Source organism: Phoxinus phoxinus (genome assembly GCF_949152265.1).
Source record: "Phoxinus phoxinus genome assembly, chromosome: 11".
Taxonomy (NCBI): Eukaryota; Metazoa; Chordata; class Actinopteri; order Cypriniformes; family Leuciscidae; genus Phoxinus; species Phoxinus phoxinus.
In genome coordinates, this window is record NC_136886.1 from 7,019,007 (window position 1) to 7,045,464 (window position 26,458).

Below are 26,458 nucleotides of genomic sequence, written 5' to 3' on the forward strand. Positions count from 1 at the left end.
AAAAACACTATAACAATGTTATATATTGTGTTGACTTGTGTACTTACATTATCCCAGAAGTTTCAAATAAAGTTTAAATCCAGAGAAACCTGTCAATGGTGTCAGATTACCCATGATTTCCTTTTTACTTCCGTAGAAACCACGAAACACCAACGACGCTTTAATATAGTATGTGTTTTATTAGACAGGTGATCTACTGTTAGGTTACCTTTATTTGGTTAGTCTAATTGTTTGAATCTCTTGTTTTCTTGATTTACCGTGAGTAACATGTTTGTACCATGCCTCAGAGACAACACTATTTGTCAATTGTCTAACAACATAATCAGAAAGAGCATTATTTGTAGTAACAGTAATACAGCATTATCTCCATCCACCATAAAATAAAATTAAAAATTAACTGCATGCAATTTAGCAACACAAGTCAAGTCATCCATCTTTTATTAATATAATATTATAATATCGATCTAGCTTACTGTGTGCAACAAGTGTCTCATAGCAGCCACAGAGCGAACACAGAGTAAAGTTACAACATAACTTTCAACACACTCCAATGTATTTTTTCTTATGATTGTTTCGACCTAGTAAAACAGCGATGCATTATTATTTTAATTTGTCAAACAAAAGTGACCTGTGTGAGTAATTTTGCACTATTTCATTAGAATGAAGTAAAACAAAGTGTATTTAAGGGATCAAATGTAACTAACAATGTTCAAGTTCAGGGAAGGAGCTTGGATGGTAAAAGTAACGTTAATCTCAATTTACTCACCCTCCTATCATTCTTCCATGGAAGACATAAAAAGTTAGGCAGAACTTACAATAAAATAGAATGGTGACTGAGGCTATCATTTAGTGTAAAAAAAAAAGTAAAAAAAAAAATTCAAGATAAAATCTAACAATAAAAACTAGACGTATTATTTTGTATAATGCACTCGAGAGGCAAAATTGTTTATCTTGTTTGGATGTGTAGTGTCTGTGTACTGGAGAGAAAAAATGAGAGATAAAGTGAAAAGGGGAGGCTTTTGTATAGACTGTTACAGCTTGAACTCTCAAGATCGATTGACAAATGTTCAGGAAAGATGAGGAATCTGAATAAAGGGTTAAGGTTAGAAACCCAGATCCTCTTCATCCCAGCATTATAGTGGAGGGCCATTGCTTCAGCTGCTGAAGAAAGTCATTTCAAATGCGCTTCTTTTTCCCGTACAAAGCACCAGAAGATTGTGTCAGACTTTTTGTTTTTGAGCTAGGCAGACCAGCTAGTTTTAAGGCATAATTTATCTGTCAAATGTTGGATAACTGTTTCTTTCCCCTTTGGCCTTGTAAAAGCATTGCTGAGGATCCTGTTAATCTTGGAATGCCAATAAATGTTTTTCAGTCTAGAATTACGCAACGATATGCATCCAATCAAATTCTTAATATATCTTTATTGGTTAACTTTTTTAAGGTCACAACATGATGCATCTTCTTGAGGACCATTAGGAGCAACGAGAGAGAGAGAGAGAGAGAGAGAGAGAGAGAGAGAGAGAGAGAGAGAGAGAGAGAGAGAGAGAGAGAGAGAGAGAGAGAGAGAGAGAGAGAGAGAGAGAGAGAGAGAGAGAGAGAGATGCACGAGTAATGCACTGTATGCAATGGAATGAGAGTAATGTTATAGAAAGTACATACATGAAGGTACACTACAGTTTTATCAATGATAGTCACTAACAGCAAGATTACATTACAGATAATCATGACAGCCATGACAGGCTTTAGTATCACATAAAAATTTAAATGAGAAAAAAAAATGCAGATTTAGAGGGGGACAAAAACAATCACAATATTACTGCATGCAAAAAGTGAATGGAGAATGTAGTTAAAATGATACTTTAGGATAGGATTTACCAAACAAATAAATATTTTTGTGCATCAGCACAGTAATTATTACTATCTGAACCCTACAGTGGTTATGCAGAGATTTAACTTATTCAGTAGAAACAAACATTCATGCTCTACTTTGCTGTTCTCGGCCATTTCACTTTGATGTTACTTTCATAACAACTTCTTGTTAGTGTGTGTACATTGTTTCGCTAGAAGTGTACAAGTGGTTGGGATCATCAGTGTGTTCTAGACTCTGTACCCCAGTGATTAAAGAGCAATCCCTGAATTCCTTTTTAAACCTTACTGTTTTACTAAATAAAAGCCAACCTTGGTTCTAATGCCATGACAATATTTAAAATGTATATTTTTCATATACAGCCTAAATTCATAAAGTGACCACTGGAACAATATTGGAACAAGGGTAAAACATTCTGAAGATGTCACAGACTGCAGAAGAGATTCCTGGTGGTCAGGGTAAGCTATATTTGAATCAAAATACTGTAAATGTAATTATTTACATGTAATGTAAAATGTTAAGTAAATATTTCCTAGACAACAATTTTGGCCAAGGCCTATATTGCATGTGTTTGAAGCTTTTAGTATTTTTTGCCAATTGCCAATAGAACAATCTAAATGTAACCTTTCACACACATATAATAAATGCACCCTCAAGCCTAAAACATTTATGGTAGGTAGGTTCAAAGTGTTTTCTTATTCTGTTTTTATACCCCTTTATTTGTTTTGGTCCAATCTTTAAAGGAAACATTGCCCTCGTGTGGTTAAATGAATATCAACTGTAAAGGCAGTGCATCTGGCAGTTCAATTTTGAATGGCATGCATATTTAGTATGTGGGTGGCTCATTTACAAATACAAAACATTCAGTGTTTTTAATAAATCACATGATTTAATGATTCAAGTGGAGATCAAGAAGAGATCTAGAGTGCCTGGTGTTATGATCACCCAGTTCGTCAAGGAACTACCACGTGGGAAAACTACACCTGATTTCAGCAGGAAGCCAATCACCTTGACAGTTCAAGAAGGTATCAATAATAAATGTTGCTTGTTAAAAAGCATATATAATATATATATATATATATATATATATATATATATATATATATATATATATATATGCCGTATTTAAATGAGTTGCTCTGCTCAGTTGTTACATTTATGCTACAATTGATATATCTATTAGACTATATTCTGTGGATTAGATTAAACATGTATGTGTTAGTTGAGCAGTCATTCAGCTATAATGAAAAAGTAGTAGCTTCGGGTAGTAGATGCTTCATATACATAAAACTCAGAAATGATGAATGGGTTGCCTTTCTCCACTGCAGGCAAGGTGGCCATTTTCAAAGCAATGGTGAGTGGAGATCCAACACCAACTGTAACATGGGCTCGCAACAAGGGTGACACTTCTGATCCAGAAAAATATAAGCCAAGATATGATGAAAGGACTAGAGAACATGCTCTAGAGGTAAGATACTGTACCAAACTCCAGAGATTTGGATCTGAAATGACAACATTATCATACATATACTACGAAGATAGGTCCTTCTACAGCAAAAACTTGTTTAATTTGTTGTGTTGAAAACAACAGATACTAAATGTGCAAGTGGACCAAGCAGACACGTACAAATGTTTTGCTACAAATCCATTTGGAAAAGCAGTGTGCACAGCTGCATTGAGTGTATTTTCAGGTAGGCAACATATTTTCATTAAACAAAGGACAACATTCAATGATATTACCACATTCAATGTGCATAACTAGGCAATTACAATATGTTGTATAATCTGATTCTGAATGCATTTGTTCTTGTAATTACTTTCTCTGTCTTTTAGTTGGATTCAAGAAAAAGAAAACTGACACATCCTCAAACAAAGGTCATCCTCAAATGATAAATGAATGTAAAGAGGCTGTTCTATTCAGATTTTGTATTGATATTGTGTGATATTTTCTGTTAAGATGGTCAAACCAATGATCCCGAGGACTTCAGGAAAATGCTTAAGAAAACCAAGTAATTGTTTTACCACAAGGAATCAAGTGTTTCAGAAATGTCTCTTGTAAAAGCACAACTGCTTTCTCTCTAATCGAAATGAAAATCTTCCATCTAGAACTGTCAAGAAGAGAGAAGAAAAACCCAAGAAAGAGGGAGATATTGATCCAAAATTCTGGGAAGTGATGCTAAGTGCCAAAAAGGGAGATTATGAGCGTATCTGTCATGAATTTGGAATCACAGACTATCGCTGGATGCTAAAACAGCTTAATCTGAAGAAAAAGGAGAAGGAGGATGAACAAGCAAAGGTATCTGTCAGGAATTTAATCATCTGATGCTGGGTTGTCAGTCGATTTACACTCTTTTTGATTTGGATAGTGAAACTCTGCCTTGAGACACTTTTGTAATTGCAACACTGCTTTTGGTCCATTTCTATAAGAATTTATAGTTGTTTTTTAAAGAATATGCGGCAAAGTCTTACATTTACTTCTTAAATCCCATTTATTTAATGTCTTACAGGTGGTTCAAAACATTGATAACATGAAGCAGATTGAAGTGAAGACAAGTGGCAGAGCCGAATTTGAGTTTGATATGAAGCTCAAGGACCAAAACAGTAAAATGTATCTGTACAAAGTAAGTTCAAATGGTTTTACATCCATAACGAACAATGTTATCCAGCAAAAAAAAAAAAAAAAGCAAAAAAACATTTAGAACTCTTTACTCTTTACAGAACGGTGAAATTATTGATTATGGTGATGCCACTGATGATTCCTCTAAACATAATATGAAGAAAACTGGTGATAAGTACAAGTTTAGCATCAACAATCTTGACTTCGATGATAGTGGACTTTACCAAGTGGATGTTGAGGATGTCAACATTTTCTCAACAACCTTAGCAAGTAAGAAGGCATTTAATTCTAAGAAGAAGAAAAAAATCAGCATTTTCAGTATACATCTGCTTCATTAATCATTTCTCCACAGTTCCTGATGTGGAATTCGATGGTATGCTAAAAGATGCTAAAGTGGTTGAGGGGCAGGATGCAGTGTTTGAGGGTGTTTTTTCTGGTCCTGTACAACAAATCACCTGGTGTGCCAATGACATCTCTGTTGAGCATGGAGACAAGTACAATATCACAGTATCTGAAGACAAGCTCATCCACAGATTAGTAGTAAAGAACTGTAGCCAAGAGGACAAGGGCGTGTACACGGCTATTGCTGGGATTAAATCATCCAGGGCCACCCTTGCTGTTGATGGTAAGTCTTCAAGAGGAACAAAGAAACAAACTATCATCGTCAGCATACTTCTGCACTGCAATGTATATGAATCAGAATAATGTTCTGAATCAGAATAATGTTCTATCATTTCTCTATGCCACATCAGAGGATCCTAACGCAAGGGGGAAAGGTCAAGGTGGTGCAATGGATGGAGCAGTTGATCTTGCAAGACGTCTGGCAGAAGAACAGGCAAGAGTGCAGAAAGAAAAAGATGAAGCAACTAAGAGAGGCAAGGGTACGGATGGGAGTGGTGATGGAGCGGATGGCCATGATGGAACTGATGGCTGTGGTGACACAGCAGATGATCGTGGTGATGGAGTGGACGGTCGTAGTGACGCAGTAGACGGTCATGGTGATGAAGCGGATGGTCGTGGAGGACTTGGCTTTGGAGACGGAAGTGGAGGAAATGCAACAGGGAAGTACGAACAAGGAGGAGAGGGTACAGAAGGAAGTGGGGAGAGTGGAAAAGGTTCTGGAATGGGTTTGGGAGCAGATGGATCAGCGGTTGGATCTGGTGGAGACGGTACAGGTATGTTCATGGCAAAAATTTACAAAAACTCTGTCAGCCTTTTACATTGCTTATTCTTCAATTTTCATGAATAACTTACCACTTAGTCAAAGTCAAGTTATTATAATTCATTCAAATGCATTCATTCCAGATGATAAAGTGCACTTCGCAAGCGGATTATCAGACATAAATGCCCTCCGCGGCAAACCTGCAGAGCTAGTGTGTAAACTAAATACTGACAAAATTGATGGTGTGTGGTATAAAGATGGAAAGAAGGTAAGTTTGCGTGTCGTAGCAGTACATCACTGACATCACTGAGTTTGACATTCATGTAAATCTTTTTTCATCAGCTGACTTCCAAAGATGGAGTAGTCATCTCTAAAGATGGTTGTACACATAAGCTCATTATAAAGAACTGCAAGGATTCTGATGCAGGTCTATATCATTTTGAGGTTAATGGTTGCAAGACAGAGGCCATGGTGAGAGTGGGAGGTAATTACAATTTAATTTTTTTTTTTTTTACATTTGGCTAAAGCATAAAGAAGTAACTGTCAGTTTCGAAATTACAATAATGTTTTCTGCTGTATATTGGTTCTGTTTTCCCAGATCTTCCAGAATTCGACCCAGACGCTTTGCAAAAGTTCTCTAACCCCGTGATAGTGAAAGCAGGCCAGAGTGCATCTTTTAAGGTGTCATTTCCTCCACAAGCCTCATTGGAGATTAAATGGTTTAAAAAAGGCTCTGAGCTTATTGATGGGGGATCAGTTAAAGTGGTGAAGGAATCAAACCACAGTCGTCTTCAAATGAAAGACTGCCTGCGATCGGATACTGGTCAAATCAAAATACAGCTAAAAAACCCTTTTGGTTCTATTGAGGCTTTATCAAGTCTTATTGTACTAGGTGAGTACAATATTTGCAATTGAACTGTTTAAAGGTATACTGTTAGTACATTTTAAGTAACACACATCTGTGCCCCTGACAGACAAGCCAGGTCCACCACGAGGCCCACTAGAAGTGAATGAAAGCACATCTGCAGTCCTTGAATTGAAATGGAATCCTCCAAAGGATGACGGTGGCTCAGCAGTGACAAACTACATAATTGAGCGTCAACAGGTTGGGGAGAGTACCTGGAAAAGGGTTGGGGATATTTCAGCTAACTATCTAACTTTCAGAGATAGAAGCGTGTCCCTTGGCAAGAGGTACATCTATCGCATCTATGCTGAGAATCTTGAGGGCATCAGTGAGGCAATGGAGAGTGAAAAAATCATGGCTGGCTCATTAAGTAAACTCCTTAAGTCTTTACTGCTGAATTTTCCATATTGAAAAGTACTTAAATCATAAATATGTATGCCTATATTACTATGTGTTGGCAGTGTTCCCTGGTCCACCAGCCCCACCAAAAGTGGCCAGTGCATTCAAAAACTGTATTAACCTAACATGGACTCCACCAGAGACAGACGGAGGGAATAAAATCTTGGGCTACCAGCTAGAGAAATGCAAGAAAGATACAAACCAGTGGGTGACTCTGAACCCAGTTAGTGAACCTATCCAGGGTATTTGTTTTTCTTTTTTTCAAAGTTCCACCTTCAATGAAAATAACAGACTTTCAATTCTAGACTGTAAAAAAATGTTGAGTCTGGAAAACAATTGCTAGGGCAAATCAATAAATAACCATTAGAAAGCACCTTGCCTGAAGTTCAAAGACCTCAAAATATAAGATAAAATAAGTGGTCTCTACTTCTTACAGCTCTGAAGTATGCAGTGAAGGATGTGTCTGAGGGGTCAGAGTATGAGTTCAGAGTATCAGCCATTAATATGTCTGGGGCTGGAGAACACAGTGCTCCCTCTGTGATGGTCTGTGCTAAAAACCCCAACAGTAAGTCACAGACATATAATCAAGAAATCAAGATAATCTCTGAAATAATTGCAAACATATTTACTGATTTTGACCAATTTTCAGTGAAGCCGCATTTCAAAGATCCTGAAGACTTCATGGTTGTGAGATCAGGATATTCTATCAGAATCAAAATTGATTATGAGGTAAAAGTGCACATCTAGACATACACATTTTACACATTCCTTGCCTCTATGTAGTCAATCATCATCTTCAAAAAAATTATATTTTACACACACAGGCCTCTCCACCACCAGACATTACGTGGCTTAAGAATGGTGAACCTGTCTCTCCCTGGAACAAGATTATTCATTCTGATGGCACGTGCACACTTGTCGTACCCTCCTCAAAGTACGATGATTCCGGTGTCTACACCATTGTGGCAAAAAACACAATGGGGCAAGCCAGCTTTGACATAGAGGTCAGAGTAACAGGTAAAGTAATGCTACATTATGTTTACTATAAAAAGGTGTGATCACACTAATTATTTTCTTCTTCTTTTGCTTTACTCCCTTTCATTCATATTAGAGGGAATGCAATACATGTAAATGGTTTAGTCTTTTGCTGCATACAAAAGTTCAAGTTGAACTCTAACCTGCAAATTTGGGTAGCATCATTACATGATCTAAACTTCACAGTCTATAAAATCAGCAAGAAAATTTAATTGAATATTATTTAATACAATTCAACAAAAACATAAATCATCTCCAGTTGCAAACATTCATTGCAGGGTCCAAAGTAATCTTGCATGCTTTATGCCTAGGTGGGATCACATCTTGAGAAACTAGAAAAGAGCATTTGTCAAAGAAACAAAGAGTTACTCATAAGTGAAAATAACTATTCCTAACACTATAAAATTACTCTATGACTGCAGATGAACCCAAGCCTCCAGGCCCAGTGGAGCTAGAACAGGTGGTTTATGGTAAAGTCATTATCAAGTGGGGACTGTCTCCAGACCACGAGAGAGATGACCGACTGTACTACATGGTGGAAGAACATAACTCCAACACACGCATTTGGCGCACAATAGCTGACCACCTACTCTGTACTACCTACACTACCAGCATTCAACCAGGTCGAGAATATCACTTCAGAGTCTATGCAAAAAATGATATGGGACTTTCTGATCCTTCAGATTCTCCAACGTGGGGCGTAAACAGCAATAAAGGTGGGTAGCAGGACCACTACCAATGTAACTTATTGTATTGCACAATGCTAAATACTACTTATAACTTTTCTTTCCTTCCTACCAACTAGTTGAAGCACCCTCAACTGTGCCGCCTGTAATCAGTTTAGAAAGGCCACCTTCCATCCTGGTTCCACTGAAATACCACACTCAACCAAAAGGATACCAGTGCTACATGACTTGTGCTGTTCGCGGCTGCCCCAGCCCATATATTGCATGGTACCATGACGGGATTTGCATCAACTCCGACAAAAACTACTACATCACAAATGCATTTGGTGTCTGCTCTATGTATATCCTGAGAGTTCGCCCTGAAGATAGTGGCGAGTACAAAGTGGTGGCAGTCAACTCATTTGGCAAGGCAGAATGTTCTTCAACATTAAAAGTGAAAGGTATGACAGGTGCAGTGATCACTTAGAGGCTTGAGAAGTGTTTACCAGAGTCACCTGATTTACATACTGGTTTGTCCTTTGTGAACGAGTCACATTGCTAATAATTTAGAACATGGTTACGTAATGCAAGTGGGCAGATTCGTCTATAGCCTATGCCAGAGCCCATCAAAATGTGACCTGCAGGGCAAATATGGACTGTCAATCATTTTTATGCGGTCATAGATTGATTTCGACAAATTAGCAGCACTGCTTAATGCATTAGAGCTCTTTCTGTGCAATTCTCTATGGTGAGTTCAGAAGCACTCAGTGGTCAGCAATTAAAAATAAAAAAACTAATCTTAGAAGACAGATTACACTAATGTCCGAAACACTGTCCCTTTTGACAAAATGAAGAATGCTGTGTGTATACTTGCATTGCATTATCAATTCCAATGTGACTTATTTTGAAATGCAACAACAAAAAATTAAGCTTGAGTAACTATACTTGCATAAACTGTTTCAGTTCTGAAAATGAAAATGCTACAATCTGATAATTACTCAAAAAAATTAACTCTCACTTGGATAATTTGGCTCTCTGAAAAAGTAGATGGAGAGCCATGGAAAACTAAATGCATTACACATGTAAATCAAATTACTTTTACAGATGCAATTTTCTATTCATTTTTTACAAAGAAACCAAGGTTTAAGACAAAAATGAAAAACTCTTAAATCAACCAATCTTGTTTGCATAGAATAGGTAATAGTCATTCATTTTCTTCTTTCTTCTTGTCTCTTCTCTATATTTCAGATTGATCTTCATTCTGCTGGACGTGGACATTTTTGCTATGCTTCTGCCACAACTAATTTCATGCATACATTTTAAGCTAGGGCAGTGCATGCATATAAATGAACATAGGCTAGCTGTGGTGGATTGCAATTGAGAACACATACAATTTGCTACTATACCACAATGTGTACTACCAATATAAGCAATTAGAATGTATTTAAGGACTTCTCAATATGCATACTTTGTCTGACAAGCATGGTTTCTACCATATTATTCTTTGAAATTGTAATCATCTCCAATAAAGTATATTTGAACCAGTGAACTATAGTAGACATTATTCTTGAAAATGGTTGAAAAAGCTTCACAGACATTTAATCGCACAAACATTCCACTTCTCCAGCATTATCCTTCTGGTTGAAATTACAGTTTGAAAAAATCCAACTGACATGACAAAAAAAAATGCAGACATGCAGTAGAGTCATTCTGTGTCAAATCAACCAAATTTGGATTACTGTATAGTGCAATTTTACTATTTTACCTACCTATCTCGTTGTCAAAATAAAACATAATGCCATCTTTCGAAAGATATTTTTACCCTCACTGTAATTTGGCTCCAAATTACATTGAAAATTATTCGATTACTCAATAAATATTCATTCATAAGATTTAATATTTTGCCTTTCTTCTTCATATACAGTATGTATGTCATTCACCATAAAATAAAACATTTGAGCGGAGGACCTCTAGGAGAATTGACACGGAATGACCACTCAGTGACATTCAAATCTGTGATAGTTCCAGTCTCAGCATGGTTCCTTACATAAACAACTCCAATGTCAGAAGGCATCCCTGACTTCCTAGCAGTTGAAACTGAAAGCACTATCAAAAAGCAAGTGTGTAGAGCATAATCCAGCATATAAATTTAACAAAATCAAAAATATAACCTTTTAATTTCAGTAGTCTGAGATTTTTCAAATATATTTCAATAAATACATTAAATGAACAAAACAATATTGTAACAACTGTTACATATATTTCCTGTTGTTTGGGCTTACATTTACATTGGCTACTAATAGGCTACTGAATTTGTAGGAGGGACTGAATCAGATTTGTAGATGACAATTTAATGACTGGTGAGTATTTTAAAGAATATACAGACCACTTTTTTTAACATGATGTAAGTGAATGAGGACTGGCTGTTATACTGCAAGATAAAATATAACAGACCCCCAAACATAGGACTCTGTCATAAGTGAGTCCTCATTTCCTATCATTAATAAAATTGGGCATGATATTCTTCAAAAATAAAATGTTTGCGTGTTTCACTGGGAGAAAAATACATAATAGTTTGGAACAATGTGAGCAAATATGATTTTCATTTGAAGTCAGTCAATAAGGATGACTATCATTTTAAATGTGAACTGTCGCTTTAAGGAATCTTCATGGATGAGGCTAGGTCAATGTCAGTTAGCACAGTCTCCCACAATCTCTAATATAGTTGCTACTGACTGACTGACTGACTGACTGACTGACTGACTGACTGACTGACTGACAGCTTGTGATACACTCACCTGAAATCAACACTGCCTCGTCATAAAGCAACAACACCTGCTGGATACCGGTATTCCGCGTGCATGAGCGGAGAGTTCTCGTCATCCAGTGAAAACAAGACAGCGCCCACGTGCTCTTTTGGATTTTCCGCGCTTCTGTGACCTTCAACCAAACCAGTGGTATTTCAAGAATCGCGCATGCGCATTTGCTGTTGCGCTTTGGTCCCTCGCTTAGGAATAATTGTTTGTATGTTCCTATTTGCTATTTCATTATGTTGAAGTTGGAATAATAATAATAATACTATTTAAGAAGAAAATAATGAGGAAAGCTATTGCTGCAGCATAGGCTGCAAATAAAACAAAAGCAAGGCGGTGAAGTTATCTCTGGAAGATTAATGTTAATAGTCAAAAGAGAGATGTAAAGCTAATTTTCACCATGGCAATTAATACAGCTACTAGCTGCACTCCTCATCATAAACTTTTATAGCCTAAATTGGCTCCCCTGATATTGATAGCGCTGCAGTGATTATATATTTTTGTAGTTACACTGGAAGTTACACTGGTCTCACTGGTTCCCTCGACAAACCCCAATTAGATTTTTCCATTGGCTTTTGGATAATTGCATGAAATAATTAAGCTCAGTGACCAACAATACTTTATGATTCTTACACAATTTTTTCATGATAATCTTCAAAAACTAAAGCAACTTTTATTATTTTTTAAGCCTAAATAAATAAACAGAAGTAAAAAGTTAAATGCAGCTATAAATGAACTACACCACTGTCACATGACTTTAACGTCACCATCACAAGCTTCCGACAACTCTTTCAGTCTTTATGTTAAAAAATATCATATCTCAGGCATTTAGCTTATAGGGTCAATGGATGCATGCTAAAATATTAACTAATTTCCAAAAATTTCCAAAAAAAATACGTCATCCCTGTGGCACTCTATTGGTATCGGGACAAAGTTTCAAGTCATAAGGTTATGTTTTATTGGGCCCAAATAATGTGACCACTATGTTTGTGAGAGCCGCTAAGCTGTCTGGGCATATAAAGCATGGTCAGCTCCTGCATGTGAAATGGCACCTGCCTTCTGGGGCTACATACCCAACACATAAGTCATAATATCAATTTATTTATTTGTGCATCATTGTTATAAATAGCATGTACCATTAAAACAAGAATTTAACATAGGCTCTCATATCACCATACAAATTACTAAATATGTTGTATGAATTACTGAGATGAGTGCTGCTATTGTGGTACCCAACATCACTTAGCTTATTTCTTATTTTACACCTAATGTGAGGCCATTATATTGAGATGGCGTTAGATGGTGTAACTAACAACTAGTAAACTAGGCATACTGTAAATGAGATCCTTTTGTTTTCTGGCAAAGGTGAGGTTTCTGGCATCTTGTCCCTGGCGATGGCAAATGAACAGTCATCATAAAAGTAACTTGAATGTCACCCTCACTATTTACAGAATAAGTATGACCATGGACCACGGACAGGGCATCTGTCTCTTTGCAGCTGTAAACCTCACCCAAATAACAGATTTAATGTGACAGCTAATATGACTGCAGTGCTTGAGAGGTTTCAATTTGGCCCACTACTGTTTTATTGCTGAACAAAATAGAGAGACTGCAATAAATTGTGGGAGTCGAACACGGTTGTGTTGACAGAGCAAGCTACAAGTGAAGGTGAGTTGCTTCTCGTTCTTTCTTCTTTTACTTCCTTTTTTTTCAGATGAGAACATGAAAGATACAATATGATACATCATGTATTAAAACGTTATGTGCAAAATAATTGAAAGCAGTTTTTAAAAATCTCAGATTTCAGGCTTGATTTATAAATGGGAAGATACAACAGATCTGATTCTAAGTAGTGATGCATAGATCAGATTCCAGATGGTACTCATGTTGTGATGCACAGTGTGTTTTAGATGCTAGCAAACAATGTTAAAGTGCTTTCTTACATATCGCAAAAGTCAGACTGAATAAATTGTCATACTATAGTAGCACAGTTATTGTATTTTGAGTGGGTTATCAGTAAAATATTATTAAATACAGTACATTTTCTTGTAAATAGTTACAAAGCGATTCTCCTCATATACTTCAAAACTTTGGGTACTAAATATTATATAATTTTATAATTTCATTAGTATTTTAAATACGATTTGAACTCCAAAGCAATTGGTCTGGTTGCACATCTCTGATAAGTTTATGAGGTAGGCCTATGTGACCGATCAAAGGCTAAGGGGTAACTTGCTTGTAAAATCATTGAAAAGGATCCTGTCAATCTTAACATGCTGTTAAAAAGATTTTATGTCAGTCTTGTGTTACTTTACGTGCAAAATTTATAATATCACGTCCTAATATATCTTTATTGGTTCAGTTAATGGCATAGTTTTTCGTTATTGACTAGACAGCATGCATCAAAATAGTAAAAGGTTATTATTTACATGTACATAGCATTTTACCATGTTGTTATAGGTACGGTTTACAAAAAGTTTGACCATGTTTTTTACAGAGGGCATATTGCTTGATTTTTACTATCTTGTAAAAGCTGCATTCATGGAACACCGATTGACGTCCACAAGGTACTTAGGGACATATAGCTGTCAGATAGTGTTTCATATTCCTTTTTCACACATGTATCAGGACTTCATCAGTGGTAATACCTTAAGAAAATACGGTTCTTGACAAAAACAAGAGTCTCTGTGAAACAAGAAGATGCAGCTGCTTTTTAGAGTAAATCTATCCATTTGCTAGGGTGAGTCGCCTATAAAGTGGGACACTTTCTAATAATTTGTCATTGGCTTTAATTACATTTTTTTCTAATATGCTATTGGCAAACTGGGACAGAGCTTCAGTTGCTCACTTCAGTCCAGATATTGTGTGACATCCCCCCTGAAATGATGTCAGAACAAAATAAGCCCTTTTGTGTCATCGCATTTTAGTTTAGGATTCATTTAATGATGATTTTAACGGAAGAATAAAGATAATTTAGCTTTGGTGTTTTACATTGACCTTTATTCACCCTAATGACATAATAGTAATAATGATTACAATTTAATGTTTTTTGCCCTCTCTTTTTCTCTTTTTACTCTTTTTATTAGACACTGCAACCATTACGAATTCTGAATTTAAAGGCAAATCTTGAATTTTGAGGATGCCGATGCCAGCAGAAGGAAAATGTAAGTTAAAATCATGATATTAGAAATGACAAATGACAAAATTATTTAAACCATCTGAATCATTTACTGTAGATTTGCTTTGTTCTATCATCGATGGCCTCATTGTTACAGTAATCAAGCAGTAGATTGACCTCCAGTCATTATGGAGGTTGTGATAAAACATCGCCATCATGTGGTCAACAACAAGTCCACAGCTTCAAAGATCCTGCAACACTTTCCTGAAGCATGTTGCATGAATTTATATGAAGTGAAGTCATTCACATGCCATTTAATGTTTGTTGGCCTTGACTCTGTATAGATCCAAGAAAACATAGGCCTATTATTAATACCAAATTAAACATCATGGAATTGTTTTTGAAAAAACTGTTCTGCTACTTCAGTTGCAATTAGGAGGAGATCCAGAGTGCCTGGTGTCATGATCACACAGTATGTTGAGGAACTGCCATCTGGATGTACTACTCCTGATTTCATCAGAAAACCCATAGCCTTAACAATACAGGAAGGTAATAGTAGGCTTCATGTTTTACCATGGAGCATTTGGATTGATAATAGAATTTAAACATGATCATTTATTTAAAAAATACGTCAATATTATTTTTTTGCAATTTAATCTATCTATACTCAACTCTTTCTATCGATCTATCTATCTATCTATCTATCTATCTATCTATCTATCTATCTATCTATCTATCTATCTATCTATCTATCTATCTATCTATCTATCTATCTATCATCTATCTATCTATCTATCTGTCTGTCTGTCTGTCTGTCTGTCTGTCTGTCTGTCTGTCTGTCTGTCTGTCCTTGATCATAATATATAACTTCACAGCTAACTGTTCTATTTCATTTGCAGGCAAACTGGCCTTTTTCAAAGCTGTTGTTAATGGAAATCCAGTACCGGAAGTTTCATGGGGACGTAACAAGGGAGACATCTCTAATCCAACTAAATATGTTTCACGACATGATGAGAAGAATGGAGAATACATTTTGGAGGTGAAATGAAAATGTGAAGTATAGCATGTTATCAGCTGTTACATTTTTGTTCTACATGTTTAAATTGTACAGTTAGTACAAATTGATATAGTTAAGAAGAACATAATGTATTTTGTATAAATAGGCTAATATAAAATCAATTTATGTTTATTTCTGTGTTTTGCTTTCTTTAACAATATTTGGTATGGCTTTTTACTCCTTTCCTCAGATACCAAATGTTGATTCAGATCAAGCAGACACATACAAATGTCTTGTTATAAATCCATTTGGAAAAGCTGTTTGTACTGCTGCACTAAACGTCATTGAAGGTAGGAAATTCATAAAGTTCATTTGAACATAATGATCTTAGTAGTCTTCCATTTATGATTACAGTAAATTAGGCATGAATCAATCTGTTTCTCTTCTTTTCAGTTGGATTCAAGAAAAGAAAGCCAGGTATGTATGTAACTCAGAGCTAATGATGCTTGAAATGAAATAAACAAAAGACCTATTGATTGGTTTAAAGAGTTCAGTGTCAAAATAACTTAAAATATGTCTCATTTTTCAGCCCCCAAAAGTGACCCTGAGGAGTTCAGAAAAATGCTGAAGAAAACGTATCACGGCATCATATACTTACATTTCATGCACATTCACATTGACCACTGTGGCATGTTGTCACATTAAGTGGGAGTTTTAATAATGATAGCATGTCTTTAAACAACATGTTTTAGACTATTTAATGGCTTAAAGTAAAACAGAGTAAAACAGTCATAAAACACAACCATTTATCTAAATGAACATGTTCTGAGAACCTTTATCATCTAGTTTATCATTGATTTAATGTATGCATTATTGTGTTCACTTGTTTACCCATACTTAAGCAAAAAACAACAACAACAACAAAACGGATAAAGATAGCCCAAGTTTCCTTCTATTAATTTTTCAGTAACTGGGGTGGTACTCTTCATTTAGGGTTGTGAAAAGAAAGCAAAAACAAACGAATGAGGAGGAAATCGATCCAAGGTTCTGGGAGGTGTTACTGAGTGCAACCAAGAAAGATTATGAGCGCATTTGTCGGGAATATGGAGTCACCGACTTCAGGTGGATGCTGAGAAAACTCAACCAGAAGAAGAAGGAAAGAGAGGCAGAACAGTCCAAGGTCTCTTTTGCTTTTGAGTATTAGTCAATTGTACACCGCTGTTTTTATACATATAGAAAAAATCTCTACTCTTGATTTTTCTCTCAAGTATGTTGAAAAAGTCCACAGCATGAAACCGATTGAGGTAAAAACGGACGGCACAGCAGAATTTGAACTCGACATGAAGTTGAAGGATCCTAACAGTACAATCCTCCTCTACAAAGTAAGTGCCATCATTAAAAATAGCCTTAATGTCATTAACAATAAAGAGTAATGCACTTCAATTGACCCTTGCCAGGATGGGGAAATGCTTGACTATGGAGATGGAACTGATGATTCCACAAAACATAATATGCAGAAATTTGGTGAAACATACTTGTTCAGCATTAGAGATGTTGGCCCAGAAGATGCTGGGTTATATCAAGTCGATGTAGAGGAGGCGAACATGTTCTCAACTTCCCTAACACGTAAGAATTTATAATTACAATTTATTTATTTTTTATCTGTAAATATTAATAGTGAACATATTACTGTAAATGATACAATGTTCCTATTTGGCAACATACAATATTTGAAGCTAATTACTGTCACGCTACTTATTTACGCTGCTTTAATTTGGACTCAAATTCATTTTTACTTGTTATAACCGCAATGTTTAACCCCTTAAGCGGCACCCCCCTTTTTTTTATTAGACATGAAAATGCACATTCCGAACTTAAATGGTTGTAATTCAAGAATGCTTTGGAATATAGATGTAAGATTGGTCTTGTTTTAAAGAAGACATTTGGCATTAGTGAAATTTGTGAAATTAAGAACGTTAAACAGAAAAAAGGTTATAGAAGTTTGAGTTTATGAAAATGTACAATGTTAAAAATTATATTATTCATATTTTAGATAAAATATATATTTTCAAAACCTGGAGGACTCAAAAAAATTAAAGCGAAAAATCTGAAATAGTTGTGTTTCAAATTTTAGGTTGATATCTAAAAAAATAAGCTTTCAGTGAGACTTTGTATGGGCGCAGTACCAAACTTTTTCACTAGTTGACATTACTGCCCATATAAGGGCGCCTCCATTTCCATATGTTGTTTGAGTCATCATCATCTAAACCATTATTTTTACAATTTTCATACAATTTATGAAGTAGACATCCTATTCAGAAGTAGTATTGGAAGTTTGGCAGATTTTGAAATGAATTCAACCTCTAAGAAACACAAAAAGAACACGTATGTGCATTATAGCTCGACTGCCACATCACAAATGGTGAATTTATTATTTTTTTCTTTATATTTAAAACATTTTCAGACATTTTTTTCTAAAAGAATTGAATGGATGCTATCTTTTGAACTCTAGGCATGAAAACAAACATGTTCATCACTATTTCAAAATAAAGGTCTGAACACGCCTTAGGAGTATGAAAATATTCTTGTTGCAAATTGATAAATTACGTCTCCTCTGTAATTTATTTTGAAAATCAGTCACCAAATATGTAAACTAGAGATTGTAAGCTTTCAAATGATATATAGTTTGTCAAGATTAGTTAAGGTTTAGTATAGGATATTACGGTTTTAAATATGTAATGGCTGCCAATATAAGGGGTTAAGAGTTGTTTTGTGCCTCCAGTGCCTGATGTGGAGTTTACTGGCGTACTGAAAGACACTAAAGTGGTTGAGGGGCAGGATGCAGTGTTTGAGTGTGCCTTATCGGACCCTGTGCCACAAATCACCTGGTGCGCCAATGACATCTCTGTTGAGCATGGGGATAAATATGACGTCACAGTGTCAGAAGACAAGCAAGTCCACAAACTAACAGTGAAAAACTGTACAAAAGACGACAAGGGAGTCTACACGGCCATTGCTGGGCTCAGGTCAAGCCAGGGGACTTTAGTTGTGAAAGGTAGGATTCTTTATTTATTTGACCTCTTAGCTGAATTGTGTTTGCATGCACTTTAAATTCATTCACTACCGGTCAAACGTTTGGAATAATTTGTTTAAAATTGGGTTTTTTTAAGAAAAAAGGGGAAAAAAGGAGAAAATAAAACTTTATATTTGGAAATTCTCATTTAATACATTTTAAAATGTACTTTATTCCTGTGATGACAAAGCTGAATTTTCAGCATCATTACTCCAGTCTTCAGTGTCACATGATCCTTTAGAAATCATTCCAATATGCTGTATTCCAAACTTTTGACCGGTGGTGTATTTTTGACAATGTATTGTATAGTATACTGTGGTGAATATTGTAACTGACACTGTTTTCAGATGATCCCAATGCCTGTGGGGAAAGTGAGGATGAACTAGCCAGACGTTTAGCTGAGGAGAAGGACAGACTGCAAAGGGAAAATAAAGAAGCGGCCAGGAGGGCACAGGCTGAAAAAGATGAAGCAGCCAGGAAGGCCCAGACTGAAAGAGATGAGGCGGACAGGAGGGCTCAAGCCGAACAAGATAAGGCAGCAAGGAGGGCACAAGCTGAGCTAGATGAGGTGGCCAGAAAGACTCAGGAAGAGCAAGATGAGGCGGCCAGAAAGGCTCAGGAAGAGCAAGATGAGGCGGCCAGAAGAGCCCAAGCTGAAAGAGATGAGGCAGCCAGAAGGGCCAAAGCAGAGCGAGAAGCTGCTGAAATGATGGCAGCCATGGCAGCTGGAAAAGATGGAGAAAATGGCAGTGGAGGATCTAGCCTGGGAGATGGGAATGAAGGTGACGGAACAGGGAAGGACATAAAAGGAGGAGATGGTACCTTGAGAGATGGAAAAGGAGATGGGTTTGATTTAGATGGATCAGGTGGAGATGGGTCTGGTGATAAGCGCAAGAAGCGTGCAAGAGTCATTGAATTGGTTCCTAACAGCATCATAGGTAAGTTTTCTGAAGCTCCATAATTGATTCTCAGGGGTGAGATGATGTAATTTGACATATTTCCTGTGCTCTTTTATCCAGACACTGGAGTCCACTTCCTGAACGGGTTGGCAGATACTGCAGCCAATGTTGGAGAATCAGCAGAGTTGTCCTGCAAACTTAGCAGCGAAGATAAAACTGGATTATGGTACAAAGATGGAAAAAAGGTACAGTGATTTATTATATTTATCCTGATTTGCAAACAATTGTTTAATATAAATGCATGTCAATTATTATTGGTGCTCAATTATTATTAATGGCTCTTATTATTACAAATGTTGACAAAGTTTTTGCAGCTTAATATTTTTGTGGAAACTAATAAAAAAACGTCAGGATTCTTTTTAAGGAAAAGCATTTATTTGAAATAGAAATCTTTTGTAACATTATAAATGTCCTTACTGTGACTTTTGATCATTTAATAATTTAAATTCAAATATATTATTTTAATTATTTTAATATTTCACAATAAAACTGTTTTTACTGTATTTTTGATTAATTACATGCAATGATAACATTTTTACCACATATATACATTTTCTTTTTTCTTTTGCATCAGTTAGAGTCCAAGGATGGAATTACAATTGTCAAAGATGGGGCTCACCACAAACTAATTATCCATGACTGCCAAGAAAGAGATGCTGGCAAATACAAGTTTGAGGCAGAAGGACGTAAATCAGAGGCTACATTAATTGTTGAAGGTATGTGTGTTTTACTACTTTGCTATATATAAAACTGGCAGTAACGTGACAGTTATGTGCCTTAGCCACTAGAGGGCAGTGAGCAAGGTTGGGGGCAAGTAGTTGGAAAAGGTGTCGAGTGATAATAACCTCTCACATGTAGAATTAGACAGGCACCTTATGATATTCTGTTTTGATGTCATGCCTTCATTAAATGAGTATATCCGGACCCATAAAAGAGACATTGCTGTGTGAATATTTATTTCTGTCTATGAATAAACAACACCTATACCACCTTGTATCTAAGCAATTACAAATTCTCTTTTCTCTCTCTTCAGATCCACCCAAAATCGATGCAGATGCCTTGAGTAAATTCTCAGAGCCTGTTGTTGTGAAAGCGGGAGAAAACGCTTCCTTCAAGCTACAATTTTCAGGAAAAGAACCAATTAAGATTCAGTGGTTTAAAGAGGACGAAGAGTTGCTGCAGGGTCACAGTGTCAAGATTGAAAAGTCTTCAGCTCATACCCGCCTACTTCTTACTAAGTGTCAACGCAAAGACACCGGAGAGATAAAAATCAAAATCAAGAATGAATTTGCCACTGTAGAGGCAACATCAAAACTCATTGTACTTGGTATGTATTGCAAAGCTTAAGAAAAGGCCTAAATGTTGTATGAAAGCATATTTTGGAAGAATATTAAATTTACAGACATCATGCAACAGCCAAAACACCTGCAATTTGTATTTGTAGCATACAGCTCTTACAATGCTTAAGCTGTGTGCATGCAAATGAAAGAACCAATACTAAAAATATTAAAATTGCAAAAAGAAGGAAACATCTGAGACTGACTGACTGACCTAAGCTATTTGGTTGTTGGAAGACTAGTCAACTATTCTATCCTTGTGACCCATCACTACTCCTATATTTTTATTTTATTTTTTCCAGACAGGCCAACCCCACCACAAGGACCTGTAGAAATTGTAGAAAGTACATTATCTGCCATTGAGTTTAAATGGAGGCCCCCAAAGGATGATGGTGGTTGTCCACTGACTAACTACAACCTGGAGCGGCAGCAGCTGGGACGAAACACCTGGACTAAAATTGGAGACATTCTTGGACAGCCTACCTACAGAGACAGAAACATAGACTGTGGCCGAAAGTACTGCTACAGGATCCGGGCAAAAAACTCGGAGGGCTTCAGTGACGTCATGACAACTAGTGATATTGCTGCTGGCATTTTGGGTGAGATTCATTATTTCTGTCTATAATTTTGATGTAGCAAATTACCAGTTGTTTGTCTTTAGAAAAAGTACATGTGTTTTAAACACAATAAAATTCATTTTTTTCTGTTCCCAGCATTCCCTGGTTCTCCTGCTCCTCCTAAAATAGTCAGTGCCTTTAAAGACTGCATTAACTTGGCCTGGCTTCCTCCCCCCAGCACTAGAGGGGGAAGTCTCATTGGCTACAATTTGGAAAAGCGCAAAAAGGGCAGCAATTTATGGAGTCAAGCAAACCCAAAAGATGATCCAATCAGAGGTCTTTGAAAATGAATTGAATTTAAATTAAAGTAGCCTAGACTTTTCTCATTTTAAAACAGCTCAATGTTATTTTTTTCATATGATACCTAGACAAAAAATATGCTGTAAAAGATGTAATCGAAGGTGCGGAGTATGAGTTCAGAGTGAGCGCTATCAACACATGTGGCCCTGGAGAACCAAGTGGGCCCTCTGAATGTGCAATTGCAAGGGACCCCAAAAGTAAGACAAATTCATACTCAATGTCACAATATACAGAAATGATGAGTTGTCAGATAGAGTGCAAAAAACATTTCTTCATTTTTAAGCAAATATTTGTGATGTCATTGCCCCCAGAGCCTCCTGGTAAGGTCAAATACCTCCGAATAACTGGATCGAGCTACACCAGTCTGTCTCTCTCCTGGACTAAACCTACAGAAGTCAGAGGTGAGGAAGATGAAGCAAAAGGCTATTTTGTGGAAATCAGGCCCGCAGAACAAGTCGAGTGGAGCCGTTACAATACAAACGCAGTGATTCAGACTTCCTTCACTGTTGTGGGATTGAAGTCAATGGCCATGTATTGGGTTAGAGTGATCGCCACCAATGAAGGAGGAGAGGGGCTTCCACAGAGCTTTGACAATTACATCATCTCTATGCCTCCTCCAGGTAAAGATTCATATTTTTTCATACATCACTTTGACTTTTAGCTTCATCTGAAGTTCATCTGAATTTCTTTTTTCATTTCAGTAAAGCCAAAGTTCACTGACAAAAAAATGAAAAGCTTTATGGTTGTTAAAGCTGGAAACACAGTTCGTGTCAGCGTCAGTTTTGAGGTAGAGTATCAAATCATTATAACAAAGCCAAAATAGTTAAAGGGGACCTATTATGCCATTTTAGAAAGTCTTGATTTTCTTTTTGGGGTCTACTAGCATAGGCTTTCATGCTTGAATGTTTGAAAAACATTATTTGTCTCATATTTTACATTGTTGCATTACCTCTCTACCCCAGAGTTTAGTACCTGTCAAAGCCCCCCACTTTTGAAAAGTGCACTGTGCTCTGATTGGTCGGCTGGACCAGTATTTTATGATTGGTCAACAAATGTTTCAGAAATGTCACATCCCTTACTGCAAGTTTCAACTAAGGAAACTCAACCCCACTTTTAGTTTTTTTTTTGCATATCCCTTGGGCGGGAATGAATTAAATGAGGAATATTGTGGCGTGTTCTTTTCTGGAAGAGAACTTAAGACTACAATCGAGGCGTTTCAGGGAGTTCAGAAACAGTGCTTACTGATGTAGAGAATAACTCCCTTTAGAGACTTTGTGCTTTGTAACTTTACAGACCTTTTTCATGCTCAAACAGCAACATTACAAACTAAAAAAAGTTGAAAATGTTAAAAAGCATAATAGGTCCTTTTTAAATGGTTTTCTGTAACCTGTATATGACTATTTTATCTTATTTTACTAAAAAATATATTCAAACATTACAGAATGACACATCTGTTTTTTGTATAATAATGACTTTTATTTTATCCACAGGCCTCTCCTTTACCAGACATCACTTGGCTTAAGGATGGCGTTCCAGTGGCCAAACATGTGACGATTACTAGTTTTGAAAAAGGTTCTCAGCTATTTATCTACACATCAGAGCTGTCTGACACTGGCCTCTATATGGTCAATGTGAAGAATATGGTGGGCCAGGACACCTTCGCTATTGAAATAAGGGTCACTGGTAACAGTTCTAATCTTTCTAATCAAATTTGACTAAAAACTTTGAATGACTAGCTAATATACTGATGGTAACTATATGGGCACCTATTTATTTTTCATCTTCAGATGACCCCAAGCCTCCAGGTCCAGTAGAACTGGAACAGAATGTCCATGGCTCCGTGACTCTGTCATGGACTCCTTCTCCTGATGAGAAACGAGACAACCATCTGCATTACATGGTGATGAAGCGGGACTCTGTCAAGCAAACATGGCGCACAGTGGTTGACCGCTTGTTCAACAACAAATTCACAGTCATTAACATCTTGCCCGGAAGAGAGTACAATTTCAGAGTGTTTGCCAAGAATGATATAGGTCTCTCGGAGCCATCAGTGTCTCCAGTTTGGGGAACCACCAAACAAAGAGGTTTGTGGATGACTTTGTTGACTTTTTTTGGTTTATTATTTTCCGGACTATAAGTCGCTCCGGAGTATAAGTCGCATCAGTCAGAAAATGCATCATGAAGAGGAAAAAAACATATATAAGTCAGAATGGACTATAAATCGCATTTATTTAGAAATGTATTTCACAAAATCCAAGATCAAGCACAGACATTTAATCTGGAAAGGCAAGTTATTCAGCTACACAATAGCACACAGAACCACAGGCTGAATAGGTGTCCGGTATGTTAACGTAACACATTAACAGTTATTTAGCTACACAATAGCATAAATAACATATACCTGGGAGGCTGAATAGGCTAAATTAACATTAGCCAGCGAGTCCAACAAGCAAGTTACCAGTAAGCAAGTTCACCAAGCTCCCGCTATCTCATTCCACAACACTGAATCCATTGAATTCTTGCTTGGTGTCGCTTCTGAACAACTCCGCTAACTAGAGCGCCCTCTCGCGGCTGTAGACGGTAATGTTTTCTTTTGGTTCATCTCAGTCAGTATGAATTAATTTTGATATTTAAGTCGCACTTGACTATAAATTGAAGGACCAGCCAAACTATAAAAAAAATTGCGACTTAAAATAAGGGTAGTTTTTTTTTCTTTTGAAATATTTGAAATATATTTAAAATATATTTATTTTATGCTAAATATACTATAGATATATGTACATAATACTTTTAGTATTCTAAATGTGTTAACTTAAAGTCTGCTAAATTGGAACAACTATTTTTGTACTTAATGCACTTTGGTTATATCCGGAAATAGTGCTGAGGTCCAACTAAAGATATAGTTAAATATTTGATTGTGCTAAAGTGGAACTATTGAGAGTATAATTTAGGTCCACTTTAAATATATTGCATTTACTAGTAGGGATATTAAAATACATTTTAGGCTTAATATTAAGAAATGTGCATTGTGCGATAAAGAAGTACTCCAAATAAAGTTTAATTATAATATTTTTTTCAGTAAGTCTCAAGCAAAATGTCAGTAAATATATTAATTGATTTCTAATATACTTAGTATGAAATAAACGTATTTTAAAACACGTTTTGGTGTAGGTTTTTTTCACTAGGGTATGCATGCAGATTTCAGGCCCTCATTGCCACAGGGACATTTAAAATGCATATGCAATCATATAAATTTTAATCTAATATCTTGATGTTGATTTAAAAAAAAATCCATAGACACATTATGCGTCAACTACCCAAATAAATAATTCTGAAAACAAATGATGTTTGGGCAATCAGTGGTCTAAGCTGCAGAACCAACGGTGCAGTGGTCTAGGCTACTTTCCACTGAACAGGCACCTTTTCCCAAAGCAATTTACAGAACACTAATTGCTGTGAGTCCCATGGAGAAGCCAGAGATAAGTGTCTTGCTCAAGGGCAGTGATGATAGAAGATCTACGAAACTCTTTTTATGGGTCACCCTTATCCAGGTTCATACCTCTGGGATGTGTGTTGCTGTCTCTGACACATAGCCACTAAACTATCTCTGCCGTGTCTTGTTCTGAAAATGTTGTACCAATAAGGTTGACAGCTGCAGTATAAGGCTATCTATTACACTATAGCTCTGGATTATTCTTTTGCCAGTTATGGTCTGCACTTTTTGTGCTTCATTTGCTCACATCCCTCTAGCATTTACTGTACCTTTACTTGAACAATATTACCCAGATGCTAAAAACATTGATGTTGCTTTTCTTGTGAGGTGACCAAAATAAATATTATTAAACTGAAATAATCGCTTTTTCAGTTGAATTCAATATAAATATTCTCTATCATTTTCAGAAAAATTCACATGCAGCTTGCCTGTTTTAAGGACCCTCGACTTCCAGGCAGCCCCCAAATTTATTGTCTCTTTAAAACTTCACACTGCTCCGCCAGGTTATGAGTGCTACATGACCTGTGCTGCAACGGGCAACCCAACCCCACATGTTACCTGGTACCATAACAATGTCAGCCTCAACACAAACCCCAACTACTACATAACAAACGTGTGTGGTGTTTGTTCACTGCTCATCCTGAGGGTTGGACCCAAAGACATGGGAGAGTACAAAGTTGTAGCCGAAAGCCCTCTTGGTCTTGATGAGTGCTCCACCAAACTTATGGTCAAAGGTATGTTTTCTATTTGAATATTCATTCCGCTATTTATAGTTGTTACGAGTGTATATTATAGGTTTGCCATTAAAAATACTTACATTTTAACTTTTAGGCATCTAACTACAACTTTTTTTGTTTTCTTGTCTTACAGAGTAAAGAAAGGATGACTTCAAATAACAGTTTATGTGATCATATTTCTTGTGAAATAAATGTAGTAATTGATGTGATCTTAATAAAATATCATAACATTTATGTATTCAACATCCATCCATCCATCCATCCATCTATCCATCTATCTATCTATCTATCTATCTATCTATCTATCTATCTATCTATCTATCTATCTATCTATCTATCTATCTATCTATCTATCTATCTATCTA

At 36.4% G+C, this 26,458-nt stretch overlaps 2 protein-coding genes across 3 annotated transcripts; both read left to right on the forward strand.

Moving 5' to 3' along the window:
- Nucleotides 1-496: 496 nt before the first annotated feature.
- Nucleotides 497-10,011, forward strand: LOC307006987 (immunoglobulin-like and fibronectin type III domain-containing protein 1). Its single transcript, XM_079628538.1, has 23 exons — nucleotides 497-552; nucleotides 2,230-2,325; nucleotides 2,770-2,892; nucleotides 3,196-3,335; nucleotides 3,459-3,558; nucleotides 3,701-3,742; nucleotides 3,825-3,876; nucleotides 3,974-4,163; nucleotides 4,375-4,488; nucleotides 4,586-4,754; nucleotides 4,837-5,109; nucleotides 5,237-5,659; nucleotides 5,790-5,914; nucleotides 5,989-6,130; nucleotides 6,245-6,538; nucleotides 6,621-6,920; nucleotides 7,012-7,191; nucleotides 7,386-7,514; nucleotides 7,599-7,678; nucleotides 7,774-7,966; nucleotides 8,407-8,700; nucleotides 8,790-9,110; nucleotides 9,898-10,011. The coding sequence occupies exons 2-23, from the start codon at nucleotides 2,289-2,291 to the stop codon at nucleotides 9,900-9,902; spliced, it is 3,726 nt and encodes a 1,241-aa protein (XP_079484664.1). The 5' UTR covers nucleotides 497-552; nucleotides 2,230-2,288; the 3' UTR covers nucleotides 9,903-10,011.
- A 1,559-nt stretch (nucleotides 10,012-11,570) lies between these two features.
- On the forward strand, nucleotides 11,571-26,238 carry LOC307006376 (immunoglobulin-like and fibronectin type III domain-containing protein 1). 2 transcript variants are annotated; one of them, XM_079627274.1, is made up of 24 exons: nucleotides 11,571-11,673; nucleotides 14,549-14,626; nucleotides 15,007-15,129; nucleotides 15,480-15,619; nucleotides 15,828-15,927; nucleotides 16,031-16,054; nucleotides 16,167-16,212; nucleotides 16,571-16,757; nucleotides 16,846-16,959; nucleotides 17,035-17,203; nucleotides 18,360-18,632; nucleotides 18,998-19,588; nucleotides 19,670-19,794; nucleotides 20,184-20,325; nucleotides 20,643-20,936; nucleotides 21,249-21,545; nucleotides 21,660-21,839; nucleotides 21,932-22,060; nucleotides 22,175-22,483; nucleotides 22,565-22,650; nucleotides 23,354-23,546; nucleotides 23,651-23,947; nucleotides 25,764-26,090; nucleotides 26,227-26,238. In XM_079627274.1, exons 2-24 carry the CDS (start codon nucleotides 14,602-14,604, stop codon nucleotides 26,229-26,231), a joined length of 4,176 nt encoding a protein of 1,391 aa, XP_079483400.1. In that variant the 5' UTR covers nucleotides 11,571-11,673; nucleotides 14,549-14,601; the 3' UTR covers nucleotides 26,232-26,238. The 2 variants fall into 2 exon arrangements, with proteins under 2 accessions (XP_079483400.1, XP_079483401.1); XM_079627275.1 differs by lacking the exon at nucleotides 11,571-11,673 and adding an exon at nucleotides 13,999-14,029.
- The last annotated feature ends 220 nt before the right edge of the window (nucleotides 26,239-26,458 follow it).